At 39.3% G+C, this 19,152-nt stretch overlaps 3 protein-coding genes across 5 annotated transcripts; 2 read left to right on the forward strand and 1 right to left on the reverse strand.

Moving 5' to 3' along the window:
• Positions 1 to 1,267: 1,267 nt before the first annotated feature.
• On the reverse strand, positions 1,268 to 6,019 carry golt1ba (golgi transport 1Ba). The gene is made up of 5 exons (XM_084573038.1): positions 5,871 to 6,019; positions 5,323 to 5,414; positions 4,813 to 4,991; positions 4,312 to 4,393; positions 1,268 to 2,174 (listed from the first exon to the last, which is right to left on the reverse strand). Exons 1-5 carry the CDS (start codon positions 5,893 to 5,895, stop codon positions 2,136 to 2,138), a joined length of 417 nt encoding a protein of 138 aa, XP_084429164.1. The 5' UTR covers positions 5,896 to 6,019; the 3' UTR covers positions 1,268 to 2,135.
• A 155-nt stretch (positions 6,020 to 6,174) lies between these two features.
• On the forward strand, positions 6,175 to 17,193 carry recql (RecQ helicase-like). 3 transcript variants are annotated; one of them, XM_084573111.1, is made up of 16 exons: positions 6,175 to 6,592; positions 7,068 to 7,151; positions 9,590 to 9,826; positions 10,025 to 10,204; positions 10,350 to 10,456; positions 11,093 to 11,291; positions 11,400 to 11,566; positions 11,983 to 12,064; positions 12,152 to 12,300; positions 12,703 to 12,820; positions 12,920 to 13,058; positions 13,143 to 13,234; positions 13,334 to 13,550; positions 13,867 to 13,996; positions 15,647 to 15,787; positions 17,053 to 17,193. In XM_084573111.1, the coding sequence occupies exons 2-15, from the start codon at positions 7,127 to 7,129 to the stop codon at positions 15,749 to 15,751; spliced, it is 1,947 nt and encodes a 648-aa protein (XP_084429237.1). In that variant the 5' UTR covers positions 6,175 to 6,592; positions 7,068 to 7,126; the 3' UTR covers positions 15,752 to 15,787; positions 17,053 to 17,193. The 3 variants fall into 3 exon arrangements, with proteins under 3 accessions (XP_084429237.1, XP_084429235.1, XP_084429236.1); XM_084573109.1 differs by lacking the exon at positions 17,053 to 17,193 and having other exon boundaries at positions 13,867 to 15,746; XM_084573110.1 differs by lacking the exons at positions 6,175 to 6,592; positions 17,053 to 17,193 and having other exon boundaries at positions 6,947 to 7,151; positions 13,867 to 15,746.
• LOC311508855 (uncharacterized protein) lies at positions 16,052 to 18,606 on the forward strand (the record flags this gene model as incomplete). The annotated part of the gene is made up of 2 exons (XM_084573846.1): positions 16,052 to 16,096; positions 17,053 to 18,606. 2 exons carry the CDS (start codon positions 16,052 to 16,054, stop codon positions 17,752 to 17,754), a joined length of 747 nt encoding a protein of 248 aa, XP_084429972.1. The 3' UTR covers positions 17,755 to 18,606.
• Positions 18,607 to 19,152: the final 546 nt, after the last annotated feature.

Consider the following 19,152-nt stretch of genomic DNA (forward strand, 5'->3'; position numbering starts at 1 on the left):
AAAGAAATACAAGAAAAAACATGGCGGTTTTGAAGCTAAATTACATCGTATATTTACAAAAGTGTCATACAGCAAAACATTGTCAATTCACAGGTAGCTTCGGTTTGGTGGAGAAAACGCCAAAACTGAAGAATCGTCTGGTGGTGGTGGCATATGTTGATGAATAATTATCTCAACAATTGCAAACAGGAGACTTTAAAAACCTGCGTGAAAAGAAATTAAAGGCTCTGGACAAATTAATGAACCAAAATTTCAGGAGTGCATATCGTCAGAAGGTGGAATCTGATGAAAGTGACGCTATCCCTGCTTTTCATTTTTCATACAACTCGTTATGCAACAGGCTGAGACAGGCTAACACTCAAATAACCTATTCAGTTCTTCAAATGCTGATCTTAAGGACAATAACAGTGTTTCCCATGTTTTCGTCCACTTTCATCCACTTTTGGATAAGTTTTAACAGTTCTTGCCTAATGTTGAAATAAAGCAAATGGTGTGGACTGATCATTTTTTCAAAGCATGTCCTGATTTTTCAGAGGGGTTTTCTACATTCCAGGCAGACGATGGTTCCAGTTAACTTCTGCATGTTGTTTTTGGGTGAAATACAGATTTGGATTGCAGAATAAAGATTAGAACCCTCAACCTCTAAAGTCCACCAAGAACCAAGAAAACCAAGAACCAAGAAATGCGCTAAAAATACTAAAAACATATTTCTTTAGGCGTACCTGCTGCAGCACATTTTAATGTTCTCTCAAATTGTAGTATACTAAATGAAACCAGTGGCTGCATGGGAGACAGGAAGTCCAAAGAAAACACAAATCGGCCTGGTCACACCAGTTTTTAAAAAGGCAGAAAATTCGAGAGAACTCAGATTGTTGCAAATGTATCACCATTTGTAGCCCTGCTCCCAGGGGTAAAGCCTGTCTGCGTAAAGTTACCATATACAGTGGAGTGATGTACAAGCACATTCATACAAGTTGTTATTAACCTATTTTATGTGTTGTACCGTCAAACCCTATCTCCAAGAAAAGATGTTCAGCTAAATGAAATTTCTAATAACACTGCTGATTGGATTATGTTCAAGGGAAACATTGCCACATCCTTCAAACGTTAAAACAAATTCGCTCAGTATAACTTATTTGTGACTTATTTGTGGCAGTTTCAGGTCATTACATTAAAAGAAAATATAATCTTGTTGCAAACAGCACAAATCATCTTTAACTTTTCAGAACTAAAACTATGTATACACATTCATGAGACAACGATATGATGCATTTTCAACAAACTTATTTATGTACTTATAGTGTCTTTGGGTGAACAACTTCACTACTTGTTTTGCCATTGGCAGTTTGCAAATGAGAGCTTTTGTGACCGACAGGAACATGTTCTTGGCTGTTTAGCACATTCTGGTGTGACCAGACTTTAATATTTCTCACATTTAGAAGTTTAGGGGAAAACATAACAAATACTAGAATGATCCTACAGCATCTCACTGAAGTCAAGCATTGGTCATTTAAAAAAAATATATTTATACCGAAACACTCCTAGCCGATCATAAACAGTAATGGCAATGTAACTAGGTAAATATTACAATAGCCATACTTGGTATTCAAATAGCTGAGAGACAAAAAGGAAACGAAGTGTCACAGAATAAATGCAAAGGGACAAAATGCTGGACTTTTGTCCAAATAAAGTTAAAGCACAGGCACAGAAATGAGACAACATGGCAAGCCGTCGGCCCACTTCTCATCATTGAGGAAGGGGGTCCGTTTTGTCTGTTAGTTCCACAGGGTGAGAAAGTCATGTAGACAGAGTCAGTGAGGCCTTGAGGGTTCTGCCATCCTTCCATCCAGTCTTCCATCCTCCATTTTCATGGCAGATGCACTCAACGGTGAAGTAATCAATAGCATCAACAGCAAATATTTATTGTGGTGACCTTCGTAACTTCATCCTTAAACAGACAGGATCGGTAGCCCTGACCAGTAAATTTACACAGGCAGAAAACAGTCTTTGCCTGCCGGAGGGGCAAATCTGAACATTTAAAATTAGCTGCTTTAAATCAGAGCCATTGGAGATTGTGTTGCTTTATAAAACCTGTGGTACTCAAAAGAGCCTTCTCTTGATACGAAAAGTCACTGTTATACCATGGTGTTGCTCTCGCCCACTTTGTCCACATACTGAAAAAAAAAAGAAAGAACTGTGTTAAGCATCATCTGGTTTCAGCCCTTGTGTAAAGCACGAGCTGACACACAAATGCAGAGGCTTTCAATGAAATGAACAAAATGTTAGTGGGATTAAAACAATGGTGGGACTTCACAGCATGGCCACTTTCCCGCAGCATTTTAAAATGCAACATGCATGACTTACAGGGATACACCACAGGTGAACAGGACAAACAGTACTGGATCCCGACATTTCTGGTGATGCCGTTTTTTACCAAATTTTAGATGCATCATTTGCCTAGCTAGCATGCTAATCTGTCAGCAGGTTCACTGCCAGCTGACCTTACAATGTTGTTTTAACAATAGCAGTGTGTCTGATGGGGTTTTAAGATATTTTTTCTTTACTATTTTGGGTTCAGAATGCTCAGTTTAAAAGGTAATGAGTTCAGTCATTTTGCTGTGTAATATATAATGCACTGCACCTGCTGTCTGAATTCTAGGTGTGTAAATTGGTTCACAAATATAGGACCCTCAAAAACTCCATGGAATGACAAGAGTAGGACAAAGGGATATTTAATCGTGATGAATGCAAATCAATCAGACTTTTGAAAAAATCTGTTTTAAAGAACCTACACCTTGAGATTTTCAAAATGTCTGCATAAAAATGACTAAAACACAGAAAGTAGATAAAGATATCAAGCAAATGAAAGAGAAATATTACACTTGCATTTATTCCTTCATGAAAATGAATAATTTGTACATATCTGTGAGTGGTAAGTGAACCCTTGTTTTCAGGATCTGGTGTGATTCTCTTGTGTAGCAATAACAGCAACTAAACGTTTACGGTAACTGCTGATCAGTCGTCTACAGCGGCTTGGATAACCGCCTCAGGTCTGAGATGTTTCCTCACATGAACTGTTTGCTTCAGGTCCTTCCACAACATTCGTATTTAATTAAGGTCGGGACTTTGACTTGACCATTCCAAATCATTCGTTCAGTTCTTCATCACACTTTTCAAAAATCTGTTTTAAACATACTTGACATCCTATTAGCAGAGAGACCAGGCCGAGGTAATAGCAAAAAACTAGTTGTATCACATCATCTACTTTAATACAGAGTAACTGCTCAGCCAGAGTATTCAGCTTCATCAAAGAGACATTATTTGATTTCAGCTGTGAGACAAGAGTTTGAGGTGCCAGTATGTCATTTTAATAAACTTTTGTCTTGTTAGCAAGCTTTTGGGTTATTTGATGGTATCTCACAAGCAAGCAACCATTTTACTTGTCAAGATGATGAAAGTGTCATTTTAGGCAATAACCTGTATACTTGTTGCACTTGCCTTTAAACCTCGTCTTACAGTAAAATTCTACATTGTCCTCTAAATGAAAAACAGGATTTATCAAGGTGCAATTCTCAAGTCACCAATTTCACCTGCGGTGTGTGCCTCTAAAATCAGATACACAAATTAAAATATAAGGTTATAAAGACATTTTCCTCTCAAAACACTAAAACATATGATTCCTCTCCACGATGACACTCATCTTCTGAATATTGTGAAGCTGTGTTAGGTATGTTAGCATGCAAGGGAAAATCGGCAGTGACTGACCACGACTGCTGATTGTCCTCAGAGCCTTACGAAGGCTTAAAAAACAAAAACACACACACACACTGAGACATTCACCTCAAAGCAAAGTTTCCCACACAACAGTATGGTAGAACAGGTAAATCAGCCACAAAATTAGAACTAATTCTAGACTGAACAGGGAGAGTCCCCGCTTGATGCCTCGTACTGCATGTTTTAAAGACTGGAGGCAAAGCCCTGGTGATCCTGACACCATTTCATTTTCAAAACTGCCTTTTAATGGTTGAAATACTGCCATGTTTTCACTGTGTATGCAGAGATCTTGTGTCAAATTCATGTGTAGCTCAATAATGTGGGCTAACCTCCAAGTGGATTACTACCACAGGCAAACTGAAAGAACTGTTTTATCAAGTGAGGTGCAAGTTCGAAGCTGTATTTTGATTGTTGCAGTTAGACTAATCTGTTGTGGTTGAGGTGTTGGAACAGGGTGATCAATGATCAAGAAAAGAGCCATGCTGCATGTAAACATAGCAGAGCTGTAGGGCTGCAGCAGAGCTGGGTAATACTCACTGCACTGATGAAGGGAAGGTTTAAGATGGAGCCAAGGACTGGTATTCTTCTGATAAAGCCTACAATTACTGGGAAGAAACCCCTGCATATAAAGACAGTAAAGAGTGTGTGACAATGGGGAAGACACAAATGTGACCGTATAACCTCTAAACATGAATAATCCCAAGGAAGCTGAAGATAATTCAGTACAATGTATATGACACATGGTGTTGACGGGTGATTATTTTTTACTTCCACTGATGGGCAAGGGATTAAAGCAAAATTGATAGTTTTATTAATGTCTGAGACACTGCAGCCCTCTTTCAGTAAGTGTACTCATGCTAGCTTGTCTGAATCAACTCAACATCAGCATGATTCTGGAACCTAAAACATATGGAACAAACCGCTCTACCTACTGAGCCACAGCCACCCCATATTACATCATAACATGTCACATGGGATCTTCACACACGCCTGCCAGTCTGCTCTGTGCCGATCTTTGTCAGCTTTCCTTTATCTTACCTGAATAAGAGAAAAAAGCCGTAGACCTCCAGCACGACTCCGATGATGGGCCAGCCAATCAGCACCACAAACACTCCCCCAAGGAAGAAACTTGTGGCCTTCATCTTATGCTTCTGGAAGAAGAAGCGGAAAGTCCTCTCCAGTCCGATGACAAAGGCGAGCCCAGCAACGAATAAGATCTGCATTGGAAAAGGAGCGTGTGGAAGAGTCGTTCACTACCTCAAGAACACAGAAATCTCTTCCTACAACTTGAATGAGTCTATTTTTCTAATCAGCATCCTATGAACAACTGGTGGTGTGAAGTCTATTAAGTATAAAAAGAACTTGTAATTAAACAAACACTGAAGGAATGACAAGCCGTTTAGCAAATTCTTTTATGGCATGGATACATTACATGTTCCACAAAAGATTACATGTGACACAGAATGTAATGTCATCAGCAGCTAAGGAAGTAGCATCTGTACATTTCCCAGCATTACTGGTGCGATCAATTCAAGCAGCACTACTCACATTTCCAATAGCCAGAAGTGCTTTGTCAAAGAACAGGATCATCCCGAAGAAGAGGAAAAACACGCCGAAGCCTGTTAATCCCATTCCAATCTCTGCAGAGCACAGATAGATAGCAGAAAGGTTAAAATATTAATACTTCTCATCTCAACTTGAGTGTTTGGCTCTAAAGCACTCACGCTGAAGCCACTTAAAACGAGATTTGAATTGTTACATAATTAAGTAAAAGTTATTGACAGTGAGAGATGCTATGGCACCATAATTCATTCTGAATGTAAAGCTTGGCCAATCGTTTCACATACAGAATTACAACATCAATTTTATTTTACACTAAGGCCATATGCCCTCTATGATATACTAAGTTTAAGTAAATCTGCTGTAACTGTTGGGGATTTGTATCAATGTATGGTAAGCCATGAGGGAACATTTTAAGCTAACTTTCTTAGCACTCAATGCTACATGCTAGTTAGCCAGTTGCTGTAGTTCAGATGAAGCCGGTTTGACAGAGATGGCACCAACTTACAATGAGGGTCAAATAACAAAGGTCTTACTTTGGGAATCCGTTAGCGAAATCATCTTGACGCCAAATAAACTGCTGGAGATAAAACAGGAGCAGGTGAAGACTTATACGGAGTCCTCAAGTATTCTTTTAAGAATATGTTGGATGACAGCTGCCACTGCAGCAACAGCCACGTCTTCCGGAAACACACCTTCTCGCGATGTCATCTTCCGGAACAGCACCATGTCGCGTTCAACGCAGCAACTTTCGTTTTTAATTATTGATATTATTGCAAGTACCAATATGGCATATATATCTTATATTTATTTTACGTGTTTATTACACATATACTTAATTGCACAATAGACGAGTATTTGTCAAAAAGTAAAATATTTTAAAGTATAACGACAATCTCTACCGAATATGATTCTTGAATGCATCACATGTTGGCTTGGTGCTATTTTTTCCTGGTTTTGATCTATCAGGCAGCAGTGATGTGGAGATAGGATAGCGTGTTAATTTTAAACGTTGACTTCGTAAGCTTAATTTGTGGAATGCATTAAAGCGATTGATTGTCAATGAGATGTGGTATGTCTCGAGCTGGCGAAGGCGTTTGTAGGTAGCCTGGTAGACTAAACCCAGGGCAAATATTCATACAATTTTCAGCGGACGTACTTTTTTTTTTTCTTTTCTCTTGCCGGGCGGTTCGCCTGCTATAGCAACCGTGAAGTGGATTCAGCAACAAGGAGGGGCTTTGGACGGAGTTATTCAGTGGTTAGTTTTGTATTTATATATATATATTTTAAAAGTCTTACAAAGTTAATTCAGCTGAAGCTTACATATTTAGCAATAGAGGACGACAAGGGGATAAGTCTGCTTAGACTCAATGTCCAAATGAACAATTTGGTGAAAATATCCATCACTAGCTACTAGCTAACGGCGATTTGCTGCTCCTGCTTTGACGAAACAGGTGCACCATTCTCGAGTCTAGCTGAGTTAGCTTACCTTAAGATACATTTAATGTAACTGGCTATGAGGCTTGATGCTAATAGAAAAACTTGATTTTGGCCTTGTCACGGTAGCCTAAACTGTAGTAACTTTTTAAAAGACTGCGCATGTACAGTGAAGTAGTTGTTTCCGTATTATCGTTCTAATGATAACCTGTTCAAGAGTACAGTATTTATTTACAAAAATAAAATACTTAAAAGTACCAGCGGCTCTTAAACACAGCATGTTTTTTATCAAACAGGAAATCAGCATCTGACAGACTGAAAACTGTCTTTCTTTTGAAAAAATCAGTCTGGGAAAATGGATGTAGGCGGTGGAACTAATGGTGAGTTTTTCAGATACTATATTTAGTCACTGAACTGTTTGCATCACCGTTATTTGCATAAGAAATGAGCAAGGCTTCATTAAAAACCAAATAGTGCAACAGAGATGTAAACACTCACAGGACTGTCTATGCCAATCCTGCGAGTTTCTGGTATTGAGGAGGATGTTGACATCATGGGGACTGACAGCAGGTAACACTGCCACTGCTCCAGAGGGATGCAGGGACAAGGAATGACATCATTAGCTGTGGAGGTGTGATCCTCAGAGGACTGGTACCCATGCATGTGTGAGACTTGATAGTCAAAACAGTCAACTGAGAGGACATTTTGCTCTACTGTAATATTGTCTACAACTACTGTACCCTGATTTAATAATACTTCTGCTATACTTCACATGAAATTATCTTTAGTCACCGCAGGAACAAATCATGCTCTTTGTGGGAAATTGAAATGATTGGATGTATTGTATAAAGTCACACACCTGTGTGTGGAAAAGCTTCTATAGCTGGTGAGGCATATCTTGGGGATAATTTCTAAAGCTTTAAACGTTCTCAGAAGCACATTGTTCAATAATCGGACATCTTCTTAGAGTTGTCTGTCTGACCAAACTGAGTAAAAGAGCGAGATGGGCCTTAGTCATAGAGGTGTCCAAGAACCCAACAGAACTGCAGAAGTCCTCTGCAAGCAGAGGTGGCAAAAGTACTCACATTCTGTACTTAAGTAAAAGTATGGATACTTGTGTAAAAAAATACTCTCGTAAAAGTAAAAGTACTGATTCAACTCCTTTACTCAAGTAAAAGTAAGAAAGTACAGGCTCTGAAATGTACTTAAGTAAAAAGTAAAAAATTTTGCCAGATTTTGCATCCGTTGATAATTTTGCAAAATGAAAAAGTTCTGGCAGAATAATCTAGACTTAATTGATCAGAGGTCCTGCATGAGCATCCGGAATAATTTTTAATAATAAATTGAGGGTTACTGAGTTGTTTTAAACCGCTAGCTAGTGTTAGCTATACTATCAAAACGGTGTGTTCCCATAGCATTGCTAACGTTGTAAACTAGCTTCCAAAAAATCCTCAAAAAGCTAATGATAGCAACAGAAACCACACCATACCAGACCAGTACTTCTCAAATAGTGGGGTCAGGTGGACTTTCAGTATTAGTGTCTTTATTGATGCTTGAACGATAAACAAGCCTCCAGTCACTAGGTGGCAGCAGAGCTCAAACTAACCAACAGACTGCCTGTTCAAAACAGTAGAAGAAGAACACAGGAAGCGCATCGTCGACTTTCCTTCTCTATTCCGATGCTCTAGTCATGTCCGATCATGTCACGTCTTTTATGTCTTGTCATCCGTGGAGGTTAAAAAAGTAACGAGACTGTTTTTCAAATGTAAGGAGTAGAAAGTACAGATATTTGTGTACAAATGTAGGGAGTAAAAGTAAAAAGTCGTCAGAAAAAGAAATACTCAAGTAAAGTACAGATACCTGAAAAATCTACTTAAGTACAGTAACGAAGTATTTGTACTTCGTTACTTGACACCTCTGTCTGCAAGATGGGAGAATCCGCCGCCAGGTGGACAACTGCTTTAGGTCTAATACCTACGTCTTCTACCTAAAGCACCTACTGTAATGTAGTATGTTCTGTATCATAGATACAGGGACTGTCACGATTTCAGAATTTGGACATGAACTTGGTCCTTCTGACATCCGTAAACAAGATCAGAGTGGCCTCAGGATAGGTGGTGACCCCACCAAATCCATACTTTAACGTCATAGTACATCCAAGCAATAAATGCTTGCAAAGGTGTTCCTCTAAGTACTGTTCAATGATCAAATACTTTTGTAAATGACAGAATTATGTTTTTTATCTTTAATAAACTGGCAAAAAATCTAAAGAGATGTTTATGGAATTTAGATTAATTTGGAAAATTTCAATTTTATGCATTTCAAATAAATCTATAACGTATAATATTAAAAACAATATGGGCTCTAATTTTGATTAGATACATACAGTTTGATACATTTGTTTTTATATGTCTCTATGATGTACATGGGCACTCATTTGCCACTCTTCCTAGAGGACAAATATAAAAAAAACTAAACGATATCTATTCCAAAACACTGGCATCAGTTGTTAGAAATTTAACATCTCTTCAGTGCAGCCACTGGATTCCTGTTTATTGTGCAATTATGTTTCCTATGCAGGAAAACAAAGGTAAAGTACGGGTATTTCATAATTTTGAAAAGAAAAACAGTTGTGTTTACATTTTAACAACTAAATCAACCACTGAAAAAACATATTTGTCAGTTTTGTTTATTTCTATCAAAATAGAAAGCACCACAGTAGTGGTTAAGTTTAATGCACTATCTTCCAAAGAGCGTCTCTGCCACTTGTAAGAGACTGCAGATGACCTCTTGCAGTGTTTCTGGTGTTTTTGTTCAGATGTGCAGGCAGAGCTGGACTCAGTGGAGGCTGAGCTGGAGTTGGTGGAGCTGGAGCTCACAGAGCTCCTGGAGAAGCAGGCCAAGCTGACCTCTCGGAAGAATGAACTGTTGCAGCAGCTGGAGGAGGCCTGTGAATCTGCGCAGCCATCATCTTCTTCGTCCTTGTCTTCTTCGAAGTCATCTGGAGGTGAACCACTGATGAGCAAGCAGGAGATGCAGCGCTATGATGGCACAGGTACAGGGAAGACACGGCTACACAACTAGTTATTAAAATAAAATGTGACCAAGCATTCAGTTATGAAGGAAGGCTAGTGTTTATTTGCTGCAAAGTTTGTATTTACCTCAAATATGTAATTTGATTGTGACGGTGACTGTTGCATAGAATGGCAATAGTTCCTGTTTTTGACCTGCGTTATCTGCTAATCCTGGATAGATTTCCCATGGTCTAAAGAAGTGGAGCAGCACCTGAAGGACTCATTCCATCTCTCCAAATTCAGACCACTGCAACTGAGAGCTGTCAACCTAACCCTAACAGGCAAAGATCTGTTCCTGGTGATGCCTACAGGAAGAGGAAAAAGTCTCTGCTACCAGCTGCCGGCTGTCTGCTCCAAGGGTACACTGAGACACAGACACATTATTTTAGAGTGAAACCTCTGTCCTCCCACTGTCCACTAATGCTCTCTGACTAGACGGTTTAATCTATTAACTGCGTAAGCACATTCACATTTGACTCATTTGTCTTGCTGTAATCGTGTCAGGTTTCACACTTGTTGTCACTCCCCTGGTGTCCCTGATGGAAGACCAAATCATGTACCTGAAGTCCATCAGCGTGTCAGCAGTCATGCTAAATGCATCCAGCACCAAGGTATAACACATTTTTGGCTTTAAAATCTTCCCCCTGTAGGCCCTCTGTTCCTCTGGTATTTCATCACCACAACCCTGGTTTGCTGATGTTTGCTCAGTGTCATTGCTATGGGGTGGGGGTGCCTGGTCTGGTCTAGGTGGGTGGTACATGTCTGAGTAACATCCACACGGACCACACAGGTCCAGACGTTTTCCAGCTGAACATTGCATTGTCATAAGATGGTCAATGCTATTTACTTCTCCTCTCAGTGGTCATAATGTTATGTCTGATCGATGTATGTCAGTACATACAGTGGCATCCATTTTTTACCTTTAATTCAGTACACATGAGTCTGGAAAAATCCAGTCACTTCAGTTTTAGTTCAGTAATAGCTATTTCTGTTCTTGGTAATATAGGATAGTAGTGAGTCAAAAAGTATTTTAATTTCGTTGTACTTGTGACAATGACAATAAAGGCCTGTTCTATTCTATAGCCGAGGGGCCCTTGATCATTTGGATCACATAAAAGGCAAGAAAATAATTGTATGGTGGTGACAACAGGTTGTTTTTATCAAAACAGTTCAATAAAAAAAAAAAAAAAAAAGAGCGTTCTTAGTGTTATATTGTTTTTATCAAGTATTTTTTAATGTGATTACAGGAGCATGCCAAGACAGTCATGGCTGGAATGATGGATGCAAAGGCCCCTTTCAAACTGGTGTATGTGACTCCAGAGAAGATTGCTAAAAGCAAGCTGCTTATGTCTCGTCTGGAGAAAGCCTACAACACAAACTTGCTGAGTCGTATTGCTGTGGATGAGGTGCACTGCTGCAGCCAGTGGGGACATGACTTCAGACCAGGTGAGGGCTTCCCTAACCAGACCTCAAATCATCTTCTTTCAGGCAAGAACAAGCTGATTTCGAAGGGTTTGGTCTTAATATGCTGCATTTTTCTTTACTGTTATGTAGATTATAAGCTTCTGGGTATCTTGAAGAGACAGTTCCCCAAAGTTCCCCTGCTGGGCCTCACAGCCACGGCAACCAGCAGCGTCCTGAAGGACTGTGAGAAAATCCTATGTGTGCAACAGCCAATCACACTCACTGCCTCCTTCAATCGAACCAACCTCTACTACGAGGTATCCATGGCCACCACACACACACGCACACACACTTTCAGCCATCTGCTTCATACACACAACAGACTGAATGTTTCTCTGTCAAGCCACCTTTTAAATGCTCAGAACACTCTTCTGAGCATCAACTTGTGTAATGTTAAAAGAACCCTACTGGTATTTGTTTTGTTTTAGCCCATTACTACAAACTGCATGTTCTTTTGACTGGTTATATATCTGTGAGTGTTATTAAATTTGTTATTAAATAATTGTCTGTATAAAGTTGAAGCCTTGAAATACTCAAATCATTTTGATAGCTGATGCCTGTAGCTGATGCATGTTGCATTGTTGAAAACCAGCTTGTGACTTTACAAGTACAAACATGAAAAGAACTTGTGTACTCTTGATACTCACTAACAACTGTAACGTTTTTCCCTCAGGTCCGTATTAAACCTGCTGACAATGAGGCCTCAATAAGTGACATTACCTCTCTGATCAAGAGCAGATACAAGGACCAGTCAGGTACTGTGATAAATAAGGCTTGGATAAGTTTATTTTAGATCTGCCTGAACAGATTGCAAACACTCTCTGTATGTTTGTATGCCACAGGGATCGTGTATGTGTTCTCCCAGAAGGATGCAGAGTTGGTGTCATCTGAACTCCAGAAGAGAGACATAATGGCGTATCCTTACCACGCTAACATGGACCCTGAAGACAAGTCCCGGGTTCACCGCAAATGGACCTCTAACAAAATCCAGGTAGTGATTCTGAACACACACTGGTTGTGTTTCTGGTATGGGTTTCTAGAATATCTAGGTCTCGATTTGCTTTGTAGCTTGGTTTATGGTGGTTAAAGTGATCCCGATAGAGAAAGATGTTTCCTCTGATCATGAAATGTTTAGCAAAACTAAGTTAATTGCTGCTTTATATATACATATTTATATTATCTATTTATATATTCTGCTTTATAATCGAATTGTTCTTTCAGTTTACCATTACTTCCCTTTAAACTATATGAAGTAACTGCAAGAGGGAGCTAAAAACCCAACCAAATATGAAAACAGGCTATACATCTCCTGGCTTGTATAAAAACGTCAGGGTAAAACATAAGTACTGCTGTCGCATTTATCATATTTGTATATGATTGTGTTGTCCTGTAGGTGGTGGTCGCCACAGTGGCGTTCGGCATGGGAATTGACAAGCCTGACGTCAGGTTTGTCATCCACCACACCATCAGCAAGTCCATTGAGAACTACTATCAAGAGAGTGGACGTGCAGGTAGACACCCATAATTTTTATCAAGACACAAGTACTTGAAGCATTATTATATTATTGCAAATACATTTAATTCATTCTGTTTATGTCTTGTGTCTCTAGGTCGAGATGACAAGCCAGCAGATTGCATTGTCTACTTTGGCTTTGCTGACATCTTCAGGATAAGCACCATGGTGGTGATGGAGAATGTTGGTCAGCAGAAATTGCTCCAGATGGTTGACTACTGCCAAAATGTTGACAGGTAACAGGCAATGTGATATACAGTACTACTGCTTACACACCAGAAGCCGAATGTCCCTTGAGTCTGATGTCTTTTCATGTGAAGGTGTCGGCGCTCTCTCATGGCTGTTCACTTTGATGAGGTGTGGGATGATGAAGGATGCAGCCAGATGTGTGATACTTGCCGCAATGCAAAAGGTGTGTATGTTGTATGTCAGAATTCATGGCTTCATGTGTGCCATGTAGGCCACATTCTCTAAAGTAAAGTTAGTGATCATATGACCTCTGCGTCTTCAGACTACACCACTGTGGACATTACCCAACATGCCAGGGAGGTGGTGCAGATTATGGAGGTAGCAGCATCCATGGATGAGAAACTTACTCCGCTAAAGCTGGTGGAGGCATGGATGGGTAAAGGTCCAGCCAAGCGGAGGAAGATGATCCAGACCACTACATTGTCTCGGCTCCAGGCTGAAGCTGTGATTGTCCGCCTGCTGCTGCAGGGATATCTCAGGTGACTACTGATATATTTCAGTTTTCCGTCTGTTGTTGATTTTTTCCACTGTCTGTTAAGGCTGTTTCATGCTCCATGAGAAGTTTGTTCTCGCAGCCCTCGTTTGGGAGTCCTCATCAGCTTTACACTTATTAGAACGTTTTTTTCTGATAATTATTAAGTATGTAAAGATTATTTGGGCTGCTCCCAGTAGATATATAAATACAGACACAAAGTTATGCTATTGAAGAACACAGTTGAGACAGCTGAGGCTGTCTGACACTAGTAAATGATTCTTGGCTATCTGCTCTTTCGGCTTTCCCTGTGTTGATCTCAGGGAGGATTTCAGCTTTACTCCATACACCACCTACTTCTACATGAAGCTTGGGCGCAAGGCCCCTCTGCTGAAGAGCCAAACACATACACTCAGCATGAAGATGAGGACAACAGGAACCGGAGCTGCTGCGGTGAGTAAATGTCACAAGACAGTGAAACAAATGTTCTTCTGTGCCTGTGCACTGTATGTGTTGTATGCTGTCAATAATAATAATAACTATTATTATTATTATTGTGCACAAGTCAGGTAAAGCTAGCAAAAAAGGTGACTTATATAAGATTTCACATCTGTAGACGTAATAATACGTGTATTATTCCTTAACCATTTGTTATAGGAAATCTTGTTTGACACTTGTGTAAGTTTTATCAATTACCTACAAATTTTAGTAAAATAAGATGACTGTGTCCTCATTAGTGACAACAAGAGAGAAAGACAGTGTTACTGTATGACATATCCTGCTAAACATGTCTGGCCCAAGGACCAAATCCAGACATCTGCATCTAAATTAGTTTGAAAGAAAATGGAGATATAATTTTGAATTGGAGATATACTGCTCATATAATCACAAATGATCAAATATTTATTCAGTCATGTAGGTATCAGAAAACAAAACCTTTAAAAAATACACAGTCACTGTACAAGGCGACACAGAAATGTAATTATTTAACACTTTTCAGTTCATTTTTGATTATTAATTATTATAGAACTACAACAATAATATCCTGTTATTCAGTAAATATGTTGAAATAACACAGGTATATGTAGCACCTGTCTTGTAATGGTCATTCTTTCTGTATCTCCTGTATTTGTGTATTAACGTGATATATCTTCCAATCTTGTGTGTTCTCTGTGAAACCTCTCTAACCTGTTTCTTCTTCTTCCAATGTGTCTCTCCTGTGTCCTTCCACCATGTCACTTTAAAATGTTTTCGCACATTTTCTTACTGTTTGTATTTTTGTAAAGGTAAGTGAGAACTCAAGTCAGATTTTCCCTTTGGTTGGTCGTCAGTACAGAATCTTGTTTGTCCACATAAGGATGAGTGGATCTTTGTGTTTTTAATCTGTTAAGTAGAAATAATCCTTACCTCACACAGCTTCTGACTCGTTGCCATCAATACACTAACTTGAAAAATCATTGATGAAATCTTTGTAGTTCCACTTCTGTTCTGCAACTAAAATATTTTGTACGTTATTTTTCCACTGTGATTAACATCTGTTTTTAACGGATAAGGTAAAGGTATGACTGGCTGAAAGAGTAATGACTAATAGCCACTCCCTTGATTTATTTACCAAATACATTTCTGCCATTGAATGCCTCTTAAGCTTATGGAAGTGTTTGGTGATTTCATTGAAAGTTAATTGTTAAGAATAGTGTGAAAATAAAAACTTGGTGGTTGAAAGTTTCGCGCATAGATAATTACCTAAACTACTTAGATCAAATAATGTTTCAACGTTAGCTGATTCCAGCTGCAGGTCGATTGATTTGCTGCTCTTATTTTATAAATAAAATTATGCTATCATGCAAATTGTTGAATAATAATTAGTGTTAATAATATTAGTGTTGAAATCCTTACGATGATGGCAGCAGTGATCTCAGCACAATGAGCATTTTGGGGTCCCCATCATGGGCTGTTGTGGTGTTAAAATGGATGAATGAATGCTTTGGTTTACATTCCTGTCCAGACTTGTCCCATGTCCTCCCCTCTAGTGTTCCCTCGTCCACTCCATGTACTGTAGCTGTGAACCCTCTCAGGTAAAAGACCTTTGTTGATGACCTGCAGGTAAAAGCTGCGAGTTGCCAGGGCAAAGCCAAAGAAGGAAAAAGATCAGTTCAAAGCGCTGGAGATGCCCCTGTGTCCAAGAAAGTCAAGAAAGACCTTCCCTAGCCCCCTCCCTCCCCACCCAGAAGACAAGTTGACAAAGTACAGTCCATCATTCTTTACTCTGTTCACCTCTGCTTCTGTTGGCATGTCCAGACTTTTACTTCATGCTTCATATTGGATCAGACGAATGTTGGAACATGATTAAGCTTTAAATCCACTTTTTATTTATATGTGCAGATGGAAAAACAAAACAAAACTTTATCCACAAATTCTTCATTGTGTTCTGTACAAAGTGCAGTCATTCATGGCTTATCGTGTAACTTGGAGTTATGGTTCAAATTTTTATTTAATTTTGACAGTATAATGGAAAAGGAAAAAGCCAAAACAGCCAAACTAGTTAATGAGGGAGTAAGTGATTACATTTCAGACAACAATGCAGGCCTTAAGAATATTTGTTCATTTACCAGATAGTACAGCTATACATCAGTCAAAATCATGAGAAGGTATTAGGGTTTAGATTTAATGTAATCAATATGAGCTTCTATAGAAGTGTCTGTATAGGAATGTCAGATGTGCTGTAACTTGCATGAGAAAATGTAATGAAGGCAAGGATACAGTGAGTTACACTGTGGGCTGGATTTTATATTTATATACAGTTTGGCTTACTAATTGCCCTGCATCGGCTGTTAACAATTTCTTATAGCTGCGTTTCATTGGCTGCACTGAACTGTTCTTTTCCTTTGTGAATTCATAGTAATTGCTTAAATATTAAACCACTTTAATGAATGGATGCTCTTGGATGCTCAACCAGCTGTACCTTTGTCTACGATTTCTCCAAATACTTTGTCCAGAGAGGTGCCAGGATTATATACTACTGACAGGAAGACGACATGCAATAGATCACAGTGGCCTTAGACTTTATGAATATTCAGAAATCTACTGTATTTTGAAGCAAACACATTATTACATTTGGAACAGTAGTTTGAATTTCATTTCATTAGAAATTCTTAAATTGCCCACCAGGGACAAATAAAGTTTTCTGAATCTGAATCTGTCTCAAAGTTTGAGTTCCACCCAAGTCAGTTGCTCATTGTCTTTGGTGCCAGTGTCCACGCTCAGCAGCATGCTTCAACTAATCATCACTAACATTTCATCACACTCTGCTAACATGGTCGAGGTTTTCTCACTGACTGCATGGAGAGGTTAACTATCACTCTCTCTACTTTTGCCACGTGTTAAAAGCAACACGGTAATTGAGCCGTGTGATTTGCTGATCTATATGTGCACATCTTCTGTGTTATTCCAGAACGAATATTCAGTTCTTTACTGCTGATGTTAACTAACTCTGGATTTCATTGTTACAGGACACTGTTGACGCCAAAGACGAAGAAGTCAATATAACTTTTGACCCCGTTGTCATGGAGAACGGCTGCCCACCACAACCAAAACAGAAACTATTTAAGCAACAGAGAAACCTGTCCAGGAAACAAGACTTGAAGCCATTTAGCCAGATAGACAGACAAACAGAGAGAGTAAATAAACAGCTGGTAGACAAATATGGAGAGGAAGAAGAGAAGAGGAGACCTATCCTGTCCCACCATGTAGTTGAAGTTAATGTTGAAATTAATAGAGTAGATAGCATCTGTAATGAGAGTCAGAAAACACCATCACACCCAGTTAAAACTTGTTCCAAACGTAAATCCCCTGCCTCTCAGAGAGTGAGGAAAAAAACCCCGGACAATGTAACAGCAGCAGGTGTTGGCGCTCCGCCCCCAGGCTCTGACACCTTCACAACTTCTGTGCCCAGCTCTCCATCTCAGGTGTCTATCATCTCTGATACGGCAGTCGAGGAGCTCTGTGACCTCAGGAACTACTACAGCAAACAGCTGAAAAGAATAAACTACATTTCCCATGAGTACCTGGGGCAGCCTGCAGAGCCAGGTGTCCTGGCATGTATCTGGGAGCCCCTGAAGAGCCTCCGCCTTCCCCGCCGGGTGACCATCGCCCAGACGGCCCGTAGCTTGTGGACGCGTGTCAGTGGCAGAAGGAAACTTGTCCACCGCTGATGTTTCATGTTCTGCTCTCTATGTTAAAGAAGCCACTATGTGTAGGATTTAAAAATATGACTTTGGAGCTACCTGGTGCTTCAGTGGAAAACATTCATGCTGCCAACCACCAAATCCCTACACACATCTGAGTTTGGAAACAATGGTTGAATGAAAGCAACATAGTATTGTTTTCTTTCACTATCACTATTTGAATGATGCTGCAAGAGAAAGTGCACAGCTCTAGAACAAATCAGAGGAAATTAACAAAACAGTACAAGTTGGGAGAATAAAAATAGTAAAGGAACTCATGATTATGGACGTGATGTTTAGAAACAACTCAAAAAATCCGTGAAGAACAGCACAAGGTGTTGACCAGGCCTCTGTGGGTCTACAGAGCCCCCTCCCCTCAGCCCATAGGACCCAAAGGCCCCCACTAACATTCTGTTGAAGGCCCTTGTCCATTCTCTGATGAGTCACAACTGTTTTGGCAGCAAAATGGAGACCTACAGGTCATAATGTTATGTCTGTTCAGTATAAAAAGTATATACAGCCCTGTTAAAACAGAGTGTTTTTGTGATATATTTCTATATTAAAAAAAAATCAGACAAAGCTATCATAACTTTTTGTGTCTTTATTTCAAAATTTACAACCTATGCAATGAAACCAATGTGAAACATCTCTGCATAAATAGGTGCACTCCTTACCTAAAACTTGGTTGAAGCACACAGCCTGTCTGGACTACAAGTCTAGAGTCTATCTGCTTGGGAATATTTTCCCACTTGTCTTTTTAAAAATGTTGCAGATCTGTCACATTATCAGGGCATCTCTTGTACACTGTGTAGGATTCAGATCTGGGCGCTGGATTGGCCATTCCAAAACCACATTCTTTCTTTCTCTTCTTTCCACCAAACATACCTTTTGCAATATTGGAGTATATCTATCGATCTGTCTAGTGTATTTATATGTGCATTCACATTTTTGATATTCATCTGTTTCATATTTTAAGATTATTTTTTTTTATGTCACAAACCTGTCGTTACAGACTTTTTATACTCGCTGTACTTTCCCACAATTTTACACAAATTTCACACTGAGATGATGAAACACAAGAAAAGGACAGAAAACGTTCCTAGGGCAGTAATATGAATCTCAAAGCTCCAGATAAGATTTAAATTACAGAATGAGCGGTGACTTTGCTAAATAAGGAACTTTCAGCAGTAATTATATCAGTGGAGGGGTTGGAAAACCACATACACCCCCCAGACTGGATTTAACTTTAAGATGTTGCCAAGTCCTAATCTTTTATATGTAAAGCACACTTTTCAACTTTGGATTGTGTGAGGTTTATGTGTTTCAGGCATTAGTTTAACATAACAAAACTTGCTAGTTAACAATGTCAGAATATGGAAGAATATT

This window comes from Chelon labrosus (genome assembly GCF_963514085.1).
Source record: "Chelon labrosus genome assembly, chromosome: 23".
Classification (NCBI taxonomy): Eukaryota; Metazoa; Chordata; class Actinopteri; order Mugiliformes; family Mugilidae; genus Chelon; species Chelon labrosus.